A 17,724-nucleotide genomic window follows, 5' to 3' on the forward strand; every position below is an offset into this window, starting at 1 on the left:
TAGGAGTCACACTGTACACTAAGTCTTCAGCCAACAGAGCATATGTGCTATGAAGGACTTTCCTATGAATAAGTAGTTGTAATCCTGAATTGAGTCACAGAAGTTAGCCGTGGAAAGCCTGAGGATTTGAATAGGTGCTACCAATGTTAATTCACCTTAAGAATGAATGTCCCAAAATCAAGGGTGTTTGTGTAAATATTATAATAAATGCAGCATTTTATCTGTATTACTGGTAGCAGTTTTTGGGTTTTGCTTCAGCTGTATTTGAAGAAGTGGGAATATTTGTTGCTGTAATAGATGTATTTTAATTTGTACTTCAATTTAGTATAACCTATTTATTTAAATTACAAATGTAAGTTTTAGTCAAAATGAAGGGTAAAGCCGTATTAAGGTGAAAAGTACATGCCCTGGTGATTAGCATTATCTGTGCTCAGTGAAATATGACCTGTTAGGTTAACTCAGTAGAGTTATCCTCCCTGCCCAGAAAGCAATCACTGCTGGTCTAGCCCAAAAGAGCACCCTAACACCCTTATTCTCAGACCCTGCTGACTGGATGTAGCATTAAACTGCTGCCTTTACACCCGAAGTCTCTTTTCAAAAGACTAAAGCATTTCTGCGAGTTTGGGCAATTTTTCCACACATCCTTACTCACTTGTCTCTCTCATACCGTTCTCTCACCAATTCCATTTCCACTGTTTTTGAGGTCCATCTGTACAAAAACCTGTGAGTAAGTAGCAGAGAGAAAGTAAAGGTGAGAAGGAGAAAGTGTGTAGGCAGTAACTATGGCAGGCATTGCTAGTGTTTGCTGTTGCCTGAGAGATGCATCAGTTGTACACCCACACCTGAGAACTGAGCAGCCCTCCCGGATGTCACACTTCTGCCCAGCACCTGCAAGGCAGGACAGGCAGAGCAAAGAGCAGAGGTCGAACATGCCTTTGTTCTCGTTCCTTAAAAGTCCTCAGATAAGAGGTTCCATTACAATAACACTGAGCTTGAGAGTAACCTTCTGTCACTTCTACTGTGTTTTTTAACCTTTGTATTTCCAGGAATCAGTCAGCTGATTCCTGGAAATGGCAGAACACAAAAGAAAGCTCGAAGGCAAAAGTGGTACAGTGATTTTTTCTGTGATATGCATTTTCTTTCCCATGATTATCTTAGCAAAGAAGAAAGTGCATGCATCACAAAAGGATTGTCACTTTTCACTGCCCCTTTCAGTCAGAGTGAATTGCCATTTGACTTTGGTGTCTGTTGATCTGATAGAGGCTTCCCCAGTGCTCTCCCAGTCTCCCAAAAGTTAAGCTGCTTTCTGTTAGTTTCCCTGGGCTGTTAGGCTCTTTCAAGTTTCCTCTAACCTTACTAGCTGTGTGACTTATTATAACAAGCTGGCACCTGGGTGAAAATTTTACACTCGCAGCATCAGTCCAGCTAAATCTCTTAAGAAATCCTTGTGATCACATCAGGTAAATACAGAAGATAAATAAAAGAAATTACCTTTATTTGTACAGATAAAGCATATGCAAAACAGACAAATACACTGATTGCTTACTACTATCTTTTCTCCGGCAAAGATTTCCCCAGTTACAAAGTTACAACTGGCCATAGGTTAAAAGTGCAGCATTAGGACCTTGGCTTCTAAGGCTATAATTATTGTCCCTCCCTTGTCTTCAGGCTCAATTTTAGGATGAAGAACTTCACAGAAATTGCTAGTTTTAAGAAATAATGCATTCATAGAAATATTAAGTATAGACTTGATTTCTAATAAACATAACAATTTATCACAATTGTGAACATTGTTTTCCCTGTGTCTGTGTGACAGGTTTTGCTGTGTGCTTTAGTGGCTATATCCCTGGGACTTGGTTTAGGACTAGGACTGAACCGTGGAAACCAGGAGCAAGGTATGTTTATGATATTTTCAGCATAATTGCCAATGTTCTGGATCTGGTAAAGGCTTTCAGCAAAGGCTCTTTTACAGTGTAATGTAAATGATCTGTGAAAAGTCACCACCTGTGAAAATAAAGTTCTTGCATTTTTCAAGTGTGATAGTATAAAAACTGAATACTCACAGCCTATACTTGAAAACTTATCCTAAACCAGCAAGTGCCTTGCTGAATCTTTCCAAAAGTGTGAAACCTAGTTCACAGCTTGTTTGGAAGTTTTATTACGTTAACACTTCCAGAAAATTTGAGATACATGTTATCTTATTACATACAATTATTGCAATTCCTTAAACAATATTTTGTGAAATAAATCTCATTAGATCATCTTCAGGTCTCATACTTTGAGTATATTTGGCATAGTACAGGTAGTTGATGCTAAACTGATTATGAATATTCTTTGAAAAATTTTCAAAGTAGAAACATAAACAGAGTTTATGTAAAGCTATGGTAAAAAGGGAGTAGTGGCTTGATTTGATGAAATGGTATTTTTTAGTCAGAGGATCAATCTAGGTGAGAACAAACAAATGCAACACACTGTGAATTAAATGAAACACTTCCTTTGGAATCAAAACTATAGTAATCCCACACTGGAGGAGTTCAAGGAAGCACAGTTTCTTTCTCACTGCTAATCAACACATACTGTACCTGTTTACCTAGTCTTAGACCCTTCTGAAGACTTTCAATAGCATGGGCCCTAGCAAATAAGATTAAATGGAACCGTAATAGTTTTTTGATCAGTTGAAAATCATTTTAGCTCTGCATAGGCTCTACAAAGTGGATACTAAAACCCAAATTTGTAGTCAGTGCATTCTGCAAAGGCACGAACCTTGTGGTAATTACAATAAGAATTGCCCTATCAAATGCCCTGAGTAGATAGTTATACCTATTCCTGTTTAACTGTGTGACCAGAGAAGAAAGCTGGAAATTCAGGAGCTCAGCAGGATTTGAACAGTATGTCTGGAGTACAGAGAATGTGGATACAAGGCTCATCCATGTGGAGGCTGACATGGAACTGAGAGTGATCTTTGGAGATTTGGGGTTGTCTTTAGATGTCCTCAGGAGATTCAGAGGTGGCCCTCCACCCTGCTCAAAGGTGTCAGAGCTGTGCTGAGGAATACATGTCTCAACTTCAGGCCGCTCATTTGGACACTTTTCTTTGTTTTAATTAAAACAGCCAAACATACAGAGATTTAAGGGACATTGTACCGACAAAGCAGCAGACATATTGCCAGAGTACAATAAGCTTTATGGATTGTGTCCAGTTGCTTCTGAATGTCTCTAGGAAAGGAGATTCCCCCGGGCTGTCCCCACCCTGCCCAGGGGCCACTGGCCCTGTCCCAGCACTGACCCAGCAGGGATAGCCTACAGCTCCCCAGAGCCTTGCCCTGCCTGGCCATGAATCCTGCTGAGCCAGACCAACAGCCCAGCCTTGACCTGTCCCTGTTGTCAGGGAAGTTCCCAGTGCCTGTTGTGGGGCTGCCCTCGTGCTGCCTCAGCTGCCCTGCTCCAGGCTGGACTGATGGATCCTGATTGCTGATCCCTGCCCAGCTGCCCCTGGGGAGTCCCCATGGCTTTGTTACCCAGCCCTGAAGGAGCTTCCATCCCATGCAGGTGTATTAGAGAACATCCAAAGTGGGAATCATTCCTCCTCTTTTATTTCAGACTGAGAAATGAGCAGAGGAGATGCCAGTCTCCCTTTCTTCATGCTGGCAGTGTGGGACACCCTGGCACTGTGCCAGCAGTCCTGCAGAGACCTGTTGCAGAAACAGCCCTGCCCTAGGCTGTGAGCCAGCATGGTCCCAACAGCTGTCAGACTTTCAGGTTCCAGAGGGATTCCTACAGCCTTCTTTCCACTGTGTTGGCCCATGTGCTAGTTGACCATGCTGGAAAATTGCTAGGGAATCAGATTTGGGAAATTACTGAGCACATCTCTTCCTGCAGCCCATATCCATGATTTGTTTAAGTGACCTACCTGGGTGGGATAGGGTTATCTGAGCACTCAGCCTTGCTCCTTCTCCCTACAGTCAGCTGCAGACACAAATGCAATGAGCCCCATGGGAAAGGTGTGCCGGGCTGCCAGTGTGACAGCAGCTGCAAGGAGCGTCAGGACTGCTGCTGGGACTATGAGGACACTTGTGTGGAGCCAAGTAAGTTCCCCTCCAGGCAGTGGTCGCTGGTGTCCATTTTACTTTGAATTTGTTTCTTCATGTGACTGTAATAGAAAATGGGTGGTTCTCATGTTTATGCAGATACACACAAGTCATGTCACATTTCCTAGGGAGGGAAATGTGACAAAAATCACAAAATCACAGAATAGTTAAGGTTGGAATGAACCACTGGAGGTCATCTAGTCCAACATCCCTGCTCAAGCACGATCCTAGAGCACACTGCTGAGGCTTGTGTCTGGAAGGCTTTTGAATGTCTCCAGGAAAGAAGATTCCACAACCTCTCTGGGCAGGCAACCTTTCCAGTGCTCCATCACCCTCACAGTAAAGTTATTCTTCCTGTTCAGGTGGAGGTGGCAGAGTCAAGCTGCCTCTGTAATCAGGTGGCTAGAGAGCTGTAACTTAGTGACCTGGCAGGACACAAAATTTTTCTGCATCTTTCTCAAATCAGACCCCTGTATTTTTGTTCCTGTATGGATAACCAAAGCATTTGCCATACATATTTCATGGCACATATAAAGCTGAAGATGAGCATGAGCATAAATAATGAGTTATCTTTAAGCCGGGCCCTTGAAGCAGCCCTGTTGTGCCAGTACCTCTTGCACCTCTTGAAAAGAAGGGGGTGTTTCCCAATCAGTTGTGTTCTCAGCCTCATGCAAACCTCGGTGGGTGCCTGGGACTGGAGGAGTCCACTTGTCTTCCAGGGGGAATAGCGTGGTTCTGCACTGAGGCCAGGCTCCTCTCCAGTTGCTGTCTCTGCTTTCCCAGCAGCTGCTCAGATATTTCTTCATCCTTATTGCTTTTTCTGCTCACTTTCAGCCATTACTTCTCTTTTGCTCTGTGCAGAAACTCTTGTCCAAGAGCATGAAAAAGATCAGTTTGCTTCTCTTTCTCATCTTTAAAACAAATATGGAGTGTTGTGGTTTTTTTTTCCCTAGATCTTTTTGGAAAGATGGAAGGCATTGAGGGAGATATTTTTGGGGACACCTTTGTAAAATAAATTATTTTATTACTCTGTTACCATTCAATCACCAAAGAAATAGGCTTTTTGTGTTAAGTGAAATCTTGAGTTTTCTTTCCAGAGCAAAATTCTAAAGCAACTCAAACAATACATGTAAATAACCATTTTTTTTTCTTTATCTGTTTGTTTGTTTGGAGGATTTCCATGCAAAGAAGTTCACATGAGGTTCTGTGAACTGAATCATAATTTTTTTCTTTGAATTTTCAGCCCAATCTTGGAAGTGCACTAATTTCCGTTGTGGTGAAACAAGAATACCTGGAAGTTACTGTTCTTGTTCTGATGACTGCTTGCAGAAAAACGACTGCTGTGTAAATTACTATAGCATTTGCAAAGGTAAATCAAAAGTCAGAAAGTTTTATTTATAAACTATTCTATTAAATAGATGGGCAAACATTGAAAATATAAAGGTAAATGAATTTGTTTCTCAAGACCAGAGTCTGACTGACAATTTGAAAAATTATTGTTTTGGTGTGAAGCTTTTGGTATTTTTGACTATGAAAAAGACTGTTTCTGCAGGACACTGTGAATTGTATCATTCATGAGAAAGACAGAATGATTTGGATATTGCAGAAGTATACCACATGTGGGGGCTTTGGGTTCTTTCCGTTTCTTTTTTTTCCCTTTTTTGCCCCCCAAAAATGGATGGAGACCATGTGAAGTATATATTGTAGTAATCATCCCTTATTTAAAACGTCCCATCCTTTTTATTACAAATATGGTTTTAGATTGGATTTCTTATGTTTTACATATTTTGGAATATCTTTGTTCATGGCGAATTGCCTCATGCAAGCTGCAGCTAAACACATAAAGAATACCACAGGTATCATTCATATACAGTAATGACACTTGAGTATGCTGGTGACATGATATCTGTTATCCAAATTCTTTTTTGTTGTGGAAGGGGATAAACTTAAGGCAACTTTTGCAAAGTTGTGTTTGCTACCTAAATGCAGATTAGAGCAAAAAGGGGCTAAACCACAAAGAAGTGGAAAGAAGTGCTAAAGGGAGCCCTGGGCTTGTCTCTAAGTGTGTCAGTGGTACCCAGAAAAAAAAAAACCTGACAGGATACAGTTTGAATATTTTTCATTGAAAACCCAATAAAAGGCTAAGCTTTCATAGTGTTTTCTTCTTCATTGTGTTTGTTTGCTTTTCTGTGTAATGTATACGCTTTGTTTTTAACTTACAGTTGTGAGCACTAGTCCTTTCAGGGACTAATAGTTTGCACCAAATTGTTTCTAAAGCAAAGGTGTCTTTAGCCCTGCATTTCTGTTGAAGCACTAAATGTTACAGGAAGAGCTTAAAAAAAGATCATCCAAGTAGCTGCTTGTTTTGGTGGTGGTGGGGTTCAGTAACCAGTTCAATAACTATTAATAATATCTATATCAATAGATATAGAACTATCAATAATTCAGTTCAATAACTCAGTATTTTTTTTCTTTTTAGGTGAAACATCTTGGGTAGAAGAACCATGCGTGTCAATTGAAACTCCTCAGTGTCCAGCTGGGTAGGATACAGGAATTTGTCTTCTTAGCAAATGAAATCTTTGCAATGGTCATAAATGCTCCAGTGTTCTGCAACAGGTTTTCATATTTTTGGAGAGTAAAGTCCCTGCCCTGAGGAATATCCTGTAGGAATGGTTTGTGGCTAGGAATGTTTACTCTTTTTAAAATCTTTGTCATCTTGGCGCACATTCATTGATCATTTACAGTTTAGAGCAGAGTACAGCGGTTTAAATTCAGATTGAAATTCAGTTTGCAAAGACCTAAAACAATTGTTAAGAGTTATCTCAAGGTTCATTAATCACAAATTGTCCATAGACCATTTTATGTCACCATATTATATCTCTGACAATTCTGATGAGTCACCTTATCCAGTCTGTAATAACAGTTAGAATCTGTGATTGCAATTCTTAGGCAACAGGTTTGTTTGGGGGTTTTTTGCTCAAATTATTTGCAGGAAGAAAAGTTTGTTTAAAAGATAGCTATGAAATACCTATATATCTACAAATGCTGAAAAAAACTAGCTGTTTGTACAGTTTTTCAGAATCACAGGGAGAGGCTAGGCAGAAGAATTGTCCTCGAAGAAAGATGAATTAATTTCTGTTTTAGTTATATTTGTGGCTTTATCCATTATTTTATTTTATTTTATTTTACTGCCAATTTAGTTTAATTATAACAGTAAGACCATTAGCACTGTGACTTCTTTGTGGGTTCCTGCATACACTTCCCAACATAGGTATAAAAGTACACTTTTTAGGTTAACAAATAACTTGCTGAGTTAACAGACTTTCATAGGCTAAAGCTTGGAAAGTAGTGGATGGGGGCTTCTTTAAGTGATGTAAACAGCATTGCAATATAAAAGTCCATTTAATTTCAGATTCAAATCAGTAAGCTGTTTTATGCAGACTGTTTTATGCAAAGTATTGATGCTAATGTGCTTCTGTGTTTTGGAAACACTGTTAATAAAAAGCAAATGTGGATAGTGATTACTGCCTGATGTCGTATGTAGCTTTTTAAATATTATGATATTCCTCCAATGTTTCTTACCAGATGGATTGTAAAGATTGTATTTGGTCTCAATATTAAACTATTTCTTTAGCTCACACTGTGTTATTAATTCTGGTGCATACATGAATATTCTAGATACTGCTTATAAAAGCTGAATTTATATTTTTAGAAATCTTAATAAGTCGTCAAATCTCCAAACTTCTTTATGATGATAAACTTATATTTTCTTCTAGATTTACTCTCCCACCACTTATCCTTTTTTCAATGGATGGATTTAGAGCGGAGTACTTGGAAACTTGGAGTTCTTTGCTGCCAAATATTGAAAAACTCAGTAAGTTACCAAGGGTGCTTCGACTGTTTTCTTTAAAGGTCTGCATGAAACCTCTCTGGTACATTTTTCTACTGTCATGCATATGTGTTGATCAGCAATAAAAAAATCACAAATCAGGTCTCTCTTATCAGTTGTATATTTTCATTATTATATGTTCTGCATTACTTCTTGTATTTGCACAGCAAACATGACTTTTTTTTTAACAAGGCCTCTAATATTGGTCAGCAGCTTTTTATTAAATACACGGTTTGAAGTATAAATTAAAATACAATTTAAAACGGAGTAAAAGTTCCAGATAAGGATTTCCTGCACTCAGTACTGCATTAAAAATAGCTAAATAGCTGATAAGGAGTTGAATATTAAAGTATAATACATTGAGTTATTGGGAAATTTTTCTTTTATTTTCAAGTCAGATATTTTAAGATGTTATGTTGAAATTATTGCAGTAAGGCTCAAGTAACCATTTTTTCAGTATTTGTGAATATTGTGAGGTAGAGTAAGTTGAAGATCTTTAGCTTGTACATTAAAGCACTCTAAAAAGTGAGACCATTAGTACACACTTGGTTAAAATTCCTGAATATTTTAGACCTCAGATGTCAGAGACTTATATCTGGACAAAATGTCTTCAGACTACGTAATTTATTCTCAGCAGCAGCAGTCTAAATTGACAGTATTTGTATCAGTCCTGAGTATATTACATTATGTTTCTATTGTGCTCATTTGAAAATTTCACATGTATGTTATGAAGTACTACATTTCACTGAATAATTAACAATTTTGTTTGTGTATAATGAGAGCATCCAGAAACCTGAACTTGAACTAATGTGCAAACCTGACTTCTCGGGCTAATTGTATATTCTCTGATGTCCTTCTGACTGCAAGGAGCTTGAATCATTGAAGGAGTCATGACTCCTGAAGGAGGAGGACTCCTCAGTAGTAATGAATAATGAAGTCACTAGTCAGTTCCTTTCTTTTGAAACAAGGTGAAAAGGGAATGCCAAATTGACAAAAGATATTAATACCAGTCCATGTCTATGTTTCCAAGAAATCCTTTGAAACAAGAACTGATCTAATTCAGCATTACTCATGTTTGTGGTCAATTTGAGCAATTTTTAAATGCACATTCATGCTTATATTTCTCAGAAATGTACAGGAAATGGAAATTTCTTTCTCTGCACAAGAAAAAATATAATGTTGCTTTGTAGAGTAAAATCTTTCCTCTCTATTAACTCCTTTAACCTAGAACTTTCAGAAAAGGTAATCAAGCTTATAGAATACATACACTATGAATATATATCCTTTATTATTGGGGAAGATGAATCAGGAAAACCTTATAAATATGATTGCTTGGCAAAAGGTTTTGAGAATATGGAAACTATAAGCAAAATTGAAATAAAAGCCATTTTTGAGATACCAAACCTTAGTTACTGAACAACTAGAAAACAATAGTATGGCCAGCTGAAAGTAATCCCCTCTTGATTTAACAATTCCCTCTGCTTGCAGACAGGTCCAAGGGTCAGAGCAGACCCTACTAGCTGGGCAGAAGGGGTTCAAAGAGTAGGTTTTAGTGTTTAAAGTGTAACACTGTATGGTAATGTAATGATTCTTATAGTCTGTATGTAAATGCTATAGGATTTGTATGTTAGATTGGTTAGTGAAAATTAGAATATTCAACACAGAAGATTTATTGTATTGTAATGAGAACCTCGCTGTCTTACCTCTTACTCTCTTGCCCTTCCTTTTACTATTGTTCTTACTTTCTTAGCTCTTTACTCTTACTCTCTCAGTCTTCTTCTTACTCTTGCTCTCTTGCTCTTTGGTGCCTGCTCCAAGCTGCAGCTGGCAGATCCAAGCAGGGCCCTTGCACCCACACCCTTTGCAATAAACCACAAGTTCCAAGACCTGGCTTCAGAGATCTCTTGTCTCTGTCCATCCCGACTGTCCTACCCCACCAACGTTCCTACACTTTATTGTGCAAGAGAAATCCATAGAAAATTTTCCTGGTTTTTCTCATGTCTTTCAGTTACTCAATATTTCTGCTGTTCTTCAAACACTCTTTAAGTCTTTTTTTTTTTTCTTCTGTATCACACTGGGACAGTTTTGTTGAAAAAAATTCATGCTTTCATTGTTTCGATTGTGTAATTAAAATCAGCTTCTGTTCTTTGGCTGAAATGCTCTACATCACTGCATAAAGTGTGCTTGAGCATGAATGAAATAATAATCTGGTTACAGCTTAAAATTGAACTTTGTCCATATGAGTTAGATGTAAAAATGTCATTAAGGCATCTTCTAGTCTTCATATATTTGTTTTGTGGGTAAATAACTTGAATCTTGCAGTGGATTTAGACTTTACAGATGTTTGTGTGCTGAGTACCTTTGATTGATGAAAAATAATGCAATGTTTGGAGGTACAGGTAGGACACCTGGGGTGGGATTCACTCTAGGGCAGAACACCTGCATTTAGATATGTTCTTGTAGATGTCTGTGTGTGAGATGATTATATGCTCATTGAAGTCAATGCCTTTATGTTTAATATAGTCTGCACAGTGCAGTGCAAGAGCCTAAAGGACTCAGCTCAATCAACAGACATAGAGTGCCACAGGACAAGTTGTTGCCCTAATCTGTGTTTTTGATATACTTCATAGTGCCATGGCCTTCAGCAGCAGTGTCAGGAGAGAGTGTCAGATTTGCATCAGAACTGTCAACTTTCATGCAGATGTCTTGGACGTCAGAGGGTTTCTCAAATGGCACCTGGCTGCAGTGTTTAAGCAACTGAGTCCTTCCCTGCTTGTCACCAATCAGCTCTGCAGAATATCTTGTTTGTTCTGACCTCAGGCTTCAGTCTCATTGCATAAACATGTATAGCTGGGCCATTTTGGATCTCAGAAGTATCTGAGAAACTCATTTGGATCTGCAGGCAGGATGGAGGAGGAGCATCTGAAGGATGGGCAGGAACATTAAAGATTTCTCAAAAGACCTTAGGTCTCTAGGCTTTAGGCAGCTGAATTGGGCATCCAGGTCCACTGACTGCAATGGGGCTGTAGGCTTAGCTCACAAGGAGACACCAGGATTGTATGAGTCTTATTTTGGAGTAACATTTCTCCACCTTAAACTGCAACAACTGATTGTGGTGATTTCTTGTTTGTTTTTAAGACTGTCAGTTTTCAATTTAAAAAAATTTAAAAAATGAGATGTATATTAATACTCTGATCTGTTGCAGAAACATGTGGCACACATTCAAAATACATGAGAGCTGTTTACCCCACAAAAACCTTTCCAAACCACTATACTATTGTCACAGTAAGTGAGAATTTTTGTTTTTCATTATCTGCATAGCACAGAAAGGATTTTGTGGTGCCCATCTTTCTGTGGGACGTGGGAACTCATGCTATATGTATAAGAGAGATAGAGATGCTGAGATGGTACTTGCAGGCATGATCTGTGTGGCTATACATGTTGTGCTTTCTGTCCCTGGCCTGGAAGCTGGTTATTCCTGATCCTTGTCGGTTTAATCGGATACAGGTGAGCATGGGTGGGGACGCAGCCTTTTGATGATAGCATTTGTTAGAGTGGATTTGGCAGCTGACATACAGCCACATAACATACAGGGTACTTAATCTATAGCATATCAGGTTTTAATTGGGCTGGGAAGGAAATATGGGAAAGGGAATTTGATGGCCATGCTGAATTCATTGGCAGGGAGACGATCTGTGTGAATTAGGAAAGTGTTCTGTTTCTGAGATAAAGCAGTTCTTTTAAAATTGCAACACTACAGGAGTGTGCATTGAAATGTAGTTTAGGTTCCATTTGATTTCAGGACTAAACATTTTGTTTATTCTCATTTTACAGGGATTGTATCCAGAATCTCATGGTATCATTGATAACAACATGTATGATGTAGGCTTGAATGCACATTTCTCACTTTCTGGGGAGGAAAAATTCAAACCTGCATGGTGGAAAGGCCAACCAGTAGGTTTGTTTGTCATATGGTGTTTATGCCCAGAGCGGTTTGCGTCATATCATAAAATAAAACAAAAAGGGAATAAAATTAAAAGCTGTGAAATGTATTTACAGAAAGTACTAGATCACCTGTAGGCTTCATATTATAGGCTGCCTACAAAATAGTTAGCTTGTTATGAAAGTAAAAGGACTCTTCAAATGTTAATTCTGAGACTTAAAATTTCCACTTAGTGTGGCAGTTAGTAAAGAAAGACTGAAATATTTAATCTAGTACTGGAATGGATTTCTTGCCACAGGAAGCCACAGTAATTTTTCAGTGTGGTTTGATTTTGGAGTATTTTTTCTTGCTTGTCTTTTGATGACTTGCTACAAAATGAAATTAGTTTCCAAATTGCATCTATTTACATGTATCTATTTGGAAATGTCCAGGCATTTAAAAGCAGTGAAGGGAGTAGCAAAGAGTCTAATTTCTGAAAAAAAGTCAATTATTTATAACATATGGCACATTTCATAACAACCCCGGATTGTACCGATGGTTATGATTAATATTATTAATTTCCTAAAATATGAAGCTCTAGTAATGGTGCTGAAAAAACCCCAATATATGCAATATGTAGTATACTTTCTTACTATACATTTATATATGTGTGTCTGTGTAGTAATGTTTATGATATACTCAAATACTGTTTGAGTATATTGGTGCTGTTTTGTTTTTTTTCCTGAAGGATTCTGTCAGGTTTGCAACACCACTGGAGCTGCACGTTTTAGGACTAATAGAAATATGCCCTCTTATAATAAAATCATATAATTAGAATCTGTATCTGAAATAGAAATAGATACAAAACAAAATGAAGCTAATAGAATAGTATATTTCAGTTGGAATATATAACAGTTATCATCTACTCCAGCTGCCTGACCAACTCAGGCACACATCACATTTCAAGGGTGTTGTCAAATGCCTCAAACACTGACAGGCATAGGGCAGCAACAACCTCTTTAGGAAGCCTGTTCAGGTGTTTGACACTGTATGTGTAATAAAATGTTTCCAAATGTCAAGTCTGAATATCCCTAAGGGTTCTTCCATCTTTGTGATCCTGGGGTTTGCCACAGGAAAAAGGATCTGCCATTTATGGAAATACCTGTATGGGTTTTTTTCCGTGCTGAGAATATCCAAGAAATGACAGCATCATGGTTTCCATGCTACTAATTTTTCTTCAGAATGTGCATGTAGGAAACAAAACTTCAGCTCAGATATGGTCATTAGGTAACTGTGATGTGTGAAAGAAGGCAAAATGCATGCTTGCCATACATATTTCTACTTTTGTAATCTGAAGTCCTCCAGTGGTGACAAAAAAAAATCATTTGTTTGTATCTTTACCCAAAGGTCTGGCTGACAGCAATGAACCAAAATTTGACAGCAGGCACCTTCTTTTGGCCAGGCTCTGATGTTCCAATTGGGGGAACATACCCCACCTTGTACACCATATACAACGGGTAAGGTTTCATAGGTCTTGTGCTAAATTCCTGCAGAGTACTCCAAAAATCCAAACTGCTATTTGACAGTTGAAGGAAATGAAATACAAGATTTTTGAACGAGTCTGACAGATAAGTGCCATGACACATTGTCCTGGTTATGCCATGGAATGGCCAAAAATACTTGAAATTTTCAAAACTGTTCAGAGGATTCACAGTGAGAAAGTCAAAGGGTACTGTATATTCTGCTCTCCTAGACAGTTTAGAAATCTTAGCAAACTGCAAAACACTAGGAGAGCATCTGGAAATTATTAGTAGCCACTGCTAAGCTGCACCAATGATTACCATATTTCTATGCATAAAATCAACAGATATTATGTAGCACTTCAAAAATGCTTGCACTTGCACTTGAGAATAAACTTACAGATAACCTATACCCTAAGACAACAAACACAAACTAGGAAGCCATGGCAAGAGGCTATGGGAAACAGAAAATTGTTGAGGAGAGACTGCTGGATAAAGAAGCTGCTGAAGGAAGCGGGGCTCTGAATTTCCTCTGGTCTTGCTTGCATGTTTGATGATGTGCACACAGATGTTGAATCACAATTCTTTCAGTTCATTCAAAGGTTATGCATGTGAAGTACCAATTGCATTCATAGTTTTTGTGGCATTATTTTTGTTTTGTGTTTTTTTTCTTTTGTGTTTCTTGCAGTTTGTTTTGCTATGGAAGGCATTGGGATTAGTAAATTATTTCTAGATTTTTGATGATTGTGATGATTGCAATCCCATGATTCTTCACATTTAGAAAGATAATCTAAATCAAGTATAGGACCATAAGTCTCTGTAGATAACAGACTTTGCAGTGATGTGTAGCTTGTTACTCAGAAAACACCTGAGTACTGTGAGTAACTAACGTACAGCTTGTGCATGACATTGAGGAAATGCAGAGCTATTTAATGGGTGAATTCTTTCATAGGAAATGAAGCATGATCTCACAAAGATTTTGATGGGATTATTACTTATTTTTCAAATATGAAAGTCCAATACTTATTTATACATGCTGGAAAGAATAAAAATTATTCTACCTTGTGTTTCAGGTTTATTTGCTGAACTTAAAATATATTTTTTCCATGTATTTATAAATATATGAGTAGTCCCACCAATATAGGTTTGTGTTTGCAAAATCAGGGTCTCTCTAATTTACCACTTAAAGTGACTCTTAAAATGAGAGTAATAAAATAAATTGTTATATCTTGTTAAAATGAATTATTCTTACTTCCAGATCTGTGACTTTAATATATGTCCTGAGTATAGACACTTTCCCTGTATCTAGGAAATAGAATTGCTAGTCAGAAAGTCTTGTTAACATCATTCTTTTTTTCTTTTTAGTTCGATTCCATATGAAGAGAGAATTTCAGGAATACTGAAATGGCTTGATAATGACCAACCTAAGAGGTAACACTGTAATATCTACCTGCTTTGTGAGATTATAGCTTAGAAAGGTTTTGATGCTTAGCAATTGAAATTTCTGTTGGTGTTTGTGAAACATGGAATCATCCTCACCATTTTAAATGATTATTTGCTGAACTGAAGCCTGTTCTGTATCTCATCATAGCCGTGATAAGACTTCAGGTGCAAAAGATTTAAAAGTGAACATCTATCTGAACAGGATGTACTGTTATATGAGTTTTATTTGATTGTTGTGTCTTTTTTCTTGGTGCATGGCCTGTAGAAAACATTGAACATTCAGTTTCCAGTCTAAGTGTATGGATGAGAGATTTAATATGAAGGCTATTGCACAAGAAAGGTTAAATACATGAAAGTAATTGCAGCAAGTAACTCAGGATGAAAAGTAAATATCAGTGCTGATTGTGGGTTAACTTTGTCACGTATAAAGAAATGAAATATATGACAATTTGGTAATAAAATCCTAATGTATTTGCAGTTAGGAGATGCTCTCTACAGTCTCACTGCTTAGTTAGGAAAAACCCTTTCAGGTGGTAGTTCCATTTACATCTCAAAAAGTATTGTTTGCTCTGGTGTCTGAAATCTTGAATATTTCCAGAGTGATTTCTGGTTGCCTGTTAAAGTCACTAGATCCTGTTTCTGAAATTGTAACTTCAAAGTATCTGTGTTGATTAATTACAAAAATCAGAGGAAGTTGAATGATTATATTTGCCATATGGACTGTTAACAAGTTTTAGAGAGGCTATTTATAATTACTTTTAAAATGTCATTTAATATTGTTTTGTTTTGTTTTGTTTTTTTTTAATTGAAGTGTTCTCTTTAGATCCAGCCTCTAAATTCTCATAATGTTCCATTTATGTTCCACTGATGTTCTTATTTATTTGTAACTCCAGGCCTGATATATACACATTATATATTGAACAACCAGATTCTGCTGGACATTCATTTGGACCAGTTAGTGCTGGTGTAAGTAGTTTCTATATTTTTCTTATACTTAATTTCACTAAAAATAGTGTTGTACTGTGAACTTAACCCATTTATAGATCTGAAAAGAATAGTAGATGAAAAATTGCCATGACTGTTTTATGACTTTTTGTTAGGAACTTTTGCTTGTGGTTGAGTCCATTGTTATGATTCCCACATTGTGTATGAATCAAAAGAACCATAAACCAAACAGACTGGCGGAAAATAATTTCAGTTAATACTATTAGAAAAATATTAATATTTATATTTAGACTGAACTTTAATTATATTACTATGCAATATTTAGAAGCATGCAGCCTGACAAATCCTCAGAGCTGTCTTTTGTTTATTCCTGTCCTGTACTTCAATGTTTGCTAATTTGTAACCCAAAAGTATTACATTATTACTTGCATGAAGGCAAAAATTTGAACTTCAAGGATCTTTGATGTAACTGGTTTATCTCACAGGTAATCAAAGCTTTACAGGCAGCAGATCAAGCACTTGGGATGCTCATGGATGGACTTAAACAAAGAAACCTGCACAAGTGTGTAAACCTCATTGTTTTAGCTGATCATGGTAATGTATATATTTCTGTTTTCAATTTAATTTTGCTCAGTCACTTTTCTCTTCCTCTGTGAAATATGTGGGCTTAGTAGTGTTAATCCATTCTTAAATCACTTTATCTTTCTTGCCATATGAAAAAGAACTGTTTATATGTTGCCCTTTAGGGATGGAGAAGACCTACTGCAAACAGTTAGAATATATGACTAATTACTTCAAAAAGGTGGATTTCTACATCTATGCTGGGCCTGCAGCTCGCATTCGAGCACAGAATGTTCCAGGGGACTACTTTACCTGTAAGTGTGGACCAATCCTGGGACTGAGCAATCAATATAGCAGGAAATAAGTAAATAAATAAATACATACATAAGGAAATGGAAATCAGTAGTGATCAGCAGTGTGAGCTTTCTGTTTCCCTTAACTTGGCTTCAACATCCATGGAAGTTGTTTGAGGTATTTTTTTTCAAGAATGACCACTTTAGATGAAATTGAAGGTTAGAAAGGATTGTGCAGACTCTAATTTGCATTTTCTTGGCATGGAAAGATGAAATAAAGGTAGTATTTTTTTCTTTTTAACTGAAATTCAGGTCTTTCATAAGTGCATTGCTCTTTGCAGATTTCTTGTGCAAGGTTGGCAGAGTCATTCTTTTTGAAACAATAAATATTTCTGTTTGTACAAAGTTACAGAATCTGAATTTTAGCACAGTGGGATCTAAGCCTCAGTTAAGCCCTTTAACTACTGTCTCAAAAGAACAGAAAACTGAAACCGTGTGAGCTGACTCTGACTTGAAATAGCCATGCTGCCAGACTGAAGAAAAAAAAAATCCCATAACTTTCTGTATCAGGGAAAAGAATGGAGATAAAATAATGGAAATGCTCTATGTGTTGACTTCAAAGAATTTATAAAATATTGTAAAAGGCATAGTCATTACAGTTCACAAATAAGAGCTGGGATCCCATTGTATTTTTTATTTGTATTTTATAATTGTACTTATATTTGAAGGCACAATATTTATATGACATAAAGCAGACTTTCATTGGTTTAAGTCAGACAAAAGCAGAGTAATGAGCTGAGGAAATAATACTCATGGTTTTTCTGTGTCTCAATCTCAATAAAATTGTTGACTAATTTCCTCTAATTGTCTTAGATTTTCTGTAGGAATTTTTCTTCTCTGAAGTGCTTAGATTTGCTTTTTAGAAAGTTAGTGTCAAATGGTAAATCACTCTTTCAAAATGGGCAAGGTGAAAATACCAAAAAAGACTGAATTTTCCTCTGTGACTGTTGCTGGAAGCAAAATACAAGACAAGTGCTCCGGGTCTTGTTCAACATAAAAAGGTT

At 37.2% G+C, this 17,724-nt stretch overlaps 1 protein-coding gene across 1 annotated transcript in view; it reads left to right on the forward strand.

The window, feature by feature from the left end:
* ENPP3 (ectonucleotide pyrophosphatase/phosphodiesterase 3) overlaps window positions 1–17,724 on the forward strand; it is a 35,705-nt gene that overhangs the window by 1,307 nt on the left and 16,674 nt on the right. Inside the window, exons 2-13 of the mRNA XM_062488815.1 lie at window positions 1,817–1,895; window positions 3,962–4,084; window positions 5,331–5,456; window positions 6,567–6,627; window positions 7,864–7,961; window positions 11,182–11,261; window positions 11,811–11,930; window positions 13,306–13,415; window positions 14,784–14,849; window positions 15,755–15,827; window positions 16,292–16,400; window positions 16,553–16,681. Coding sequence (XP_062344799.1) covers window positions 1,817–1,895; window positions 3,962–4,084; window positions 5,331–5,456; window positions 6,567–6,627; window positions 7,864–7,961; window positions 11,182–11,261; window positions 11,811–11,930; window positions 13,306–13,415; window positions 14,784–14,849; window positions 15,755–15,827; window positions 16,292–16,400; window positions 16,553–16,681 — 1,174 coding nt within the window. The remainder of the gene's footprint in view (window positions 1–1,816; window positions 1,896–3,961; window positions 4,085–5,330; window positions 5,457–6,566; window positions 6,628–7,863; window positions 7,962–11,181; window positions 11,262–11,810; window positions 11,931–13,305; window positions 13,416–14,783; window positions 14,850–15,754; window positions 15,828–16,291; window positions 16,401–16,552; window positions 16,682–17,724) is intronic.

The sequence above is a fragment of the Cinclus cinclus genome, chromosome 3 (assembly GCF_963662255.1).
Source record: "Cinclus cinclus chromosome 3, bCinCin1.1, whole genome shotgun sequence".
NCBI lineage: Eukaryota > Metazoa > Chordata > Aves > Passeriformes > Cinclidae > Cinclus > Cinclus cinclus.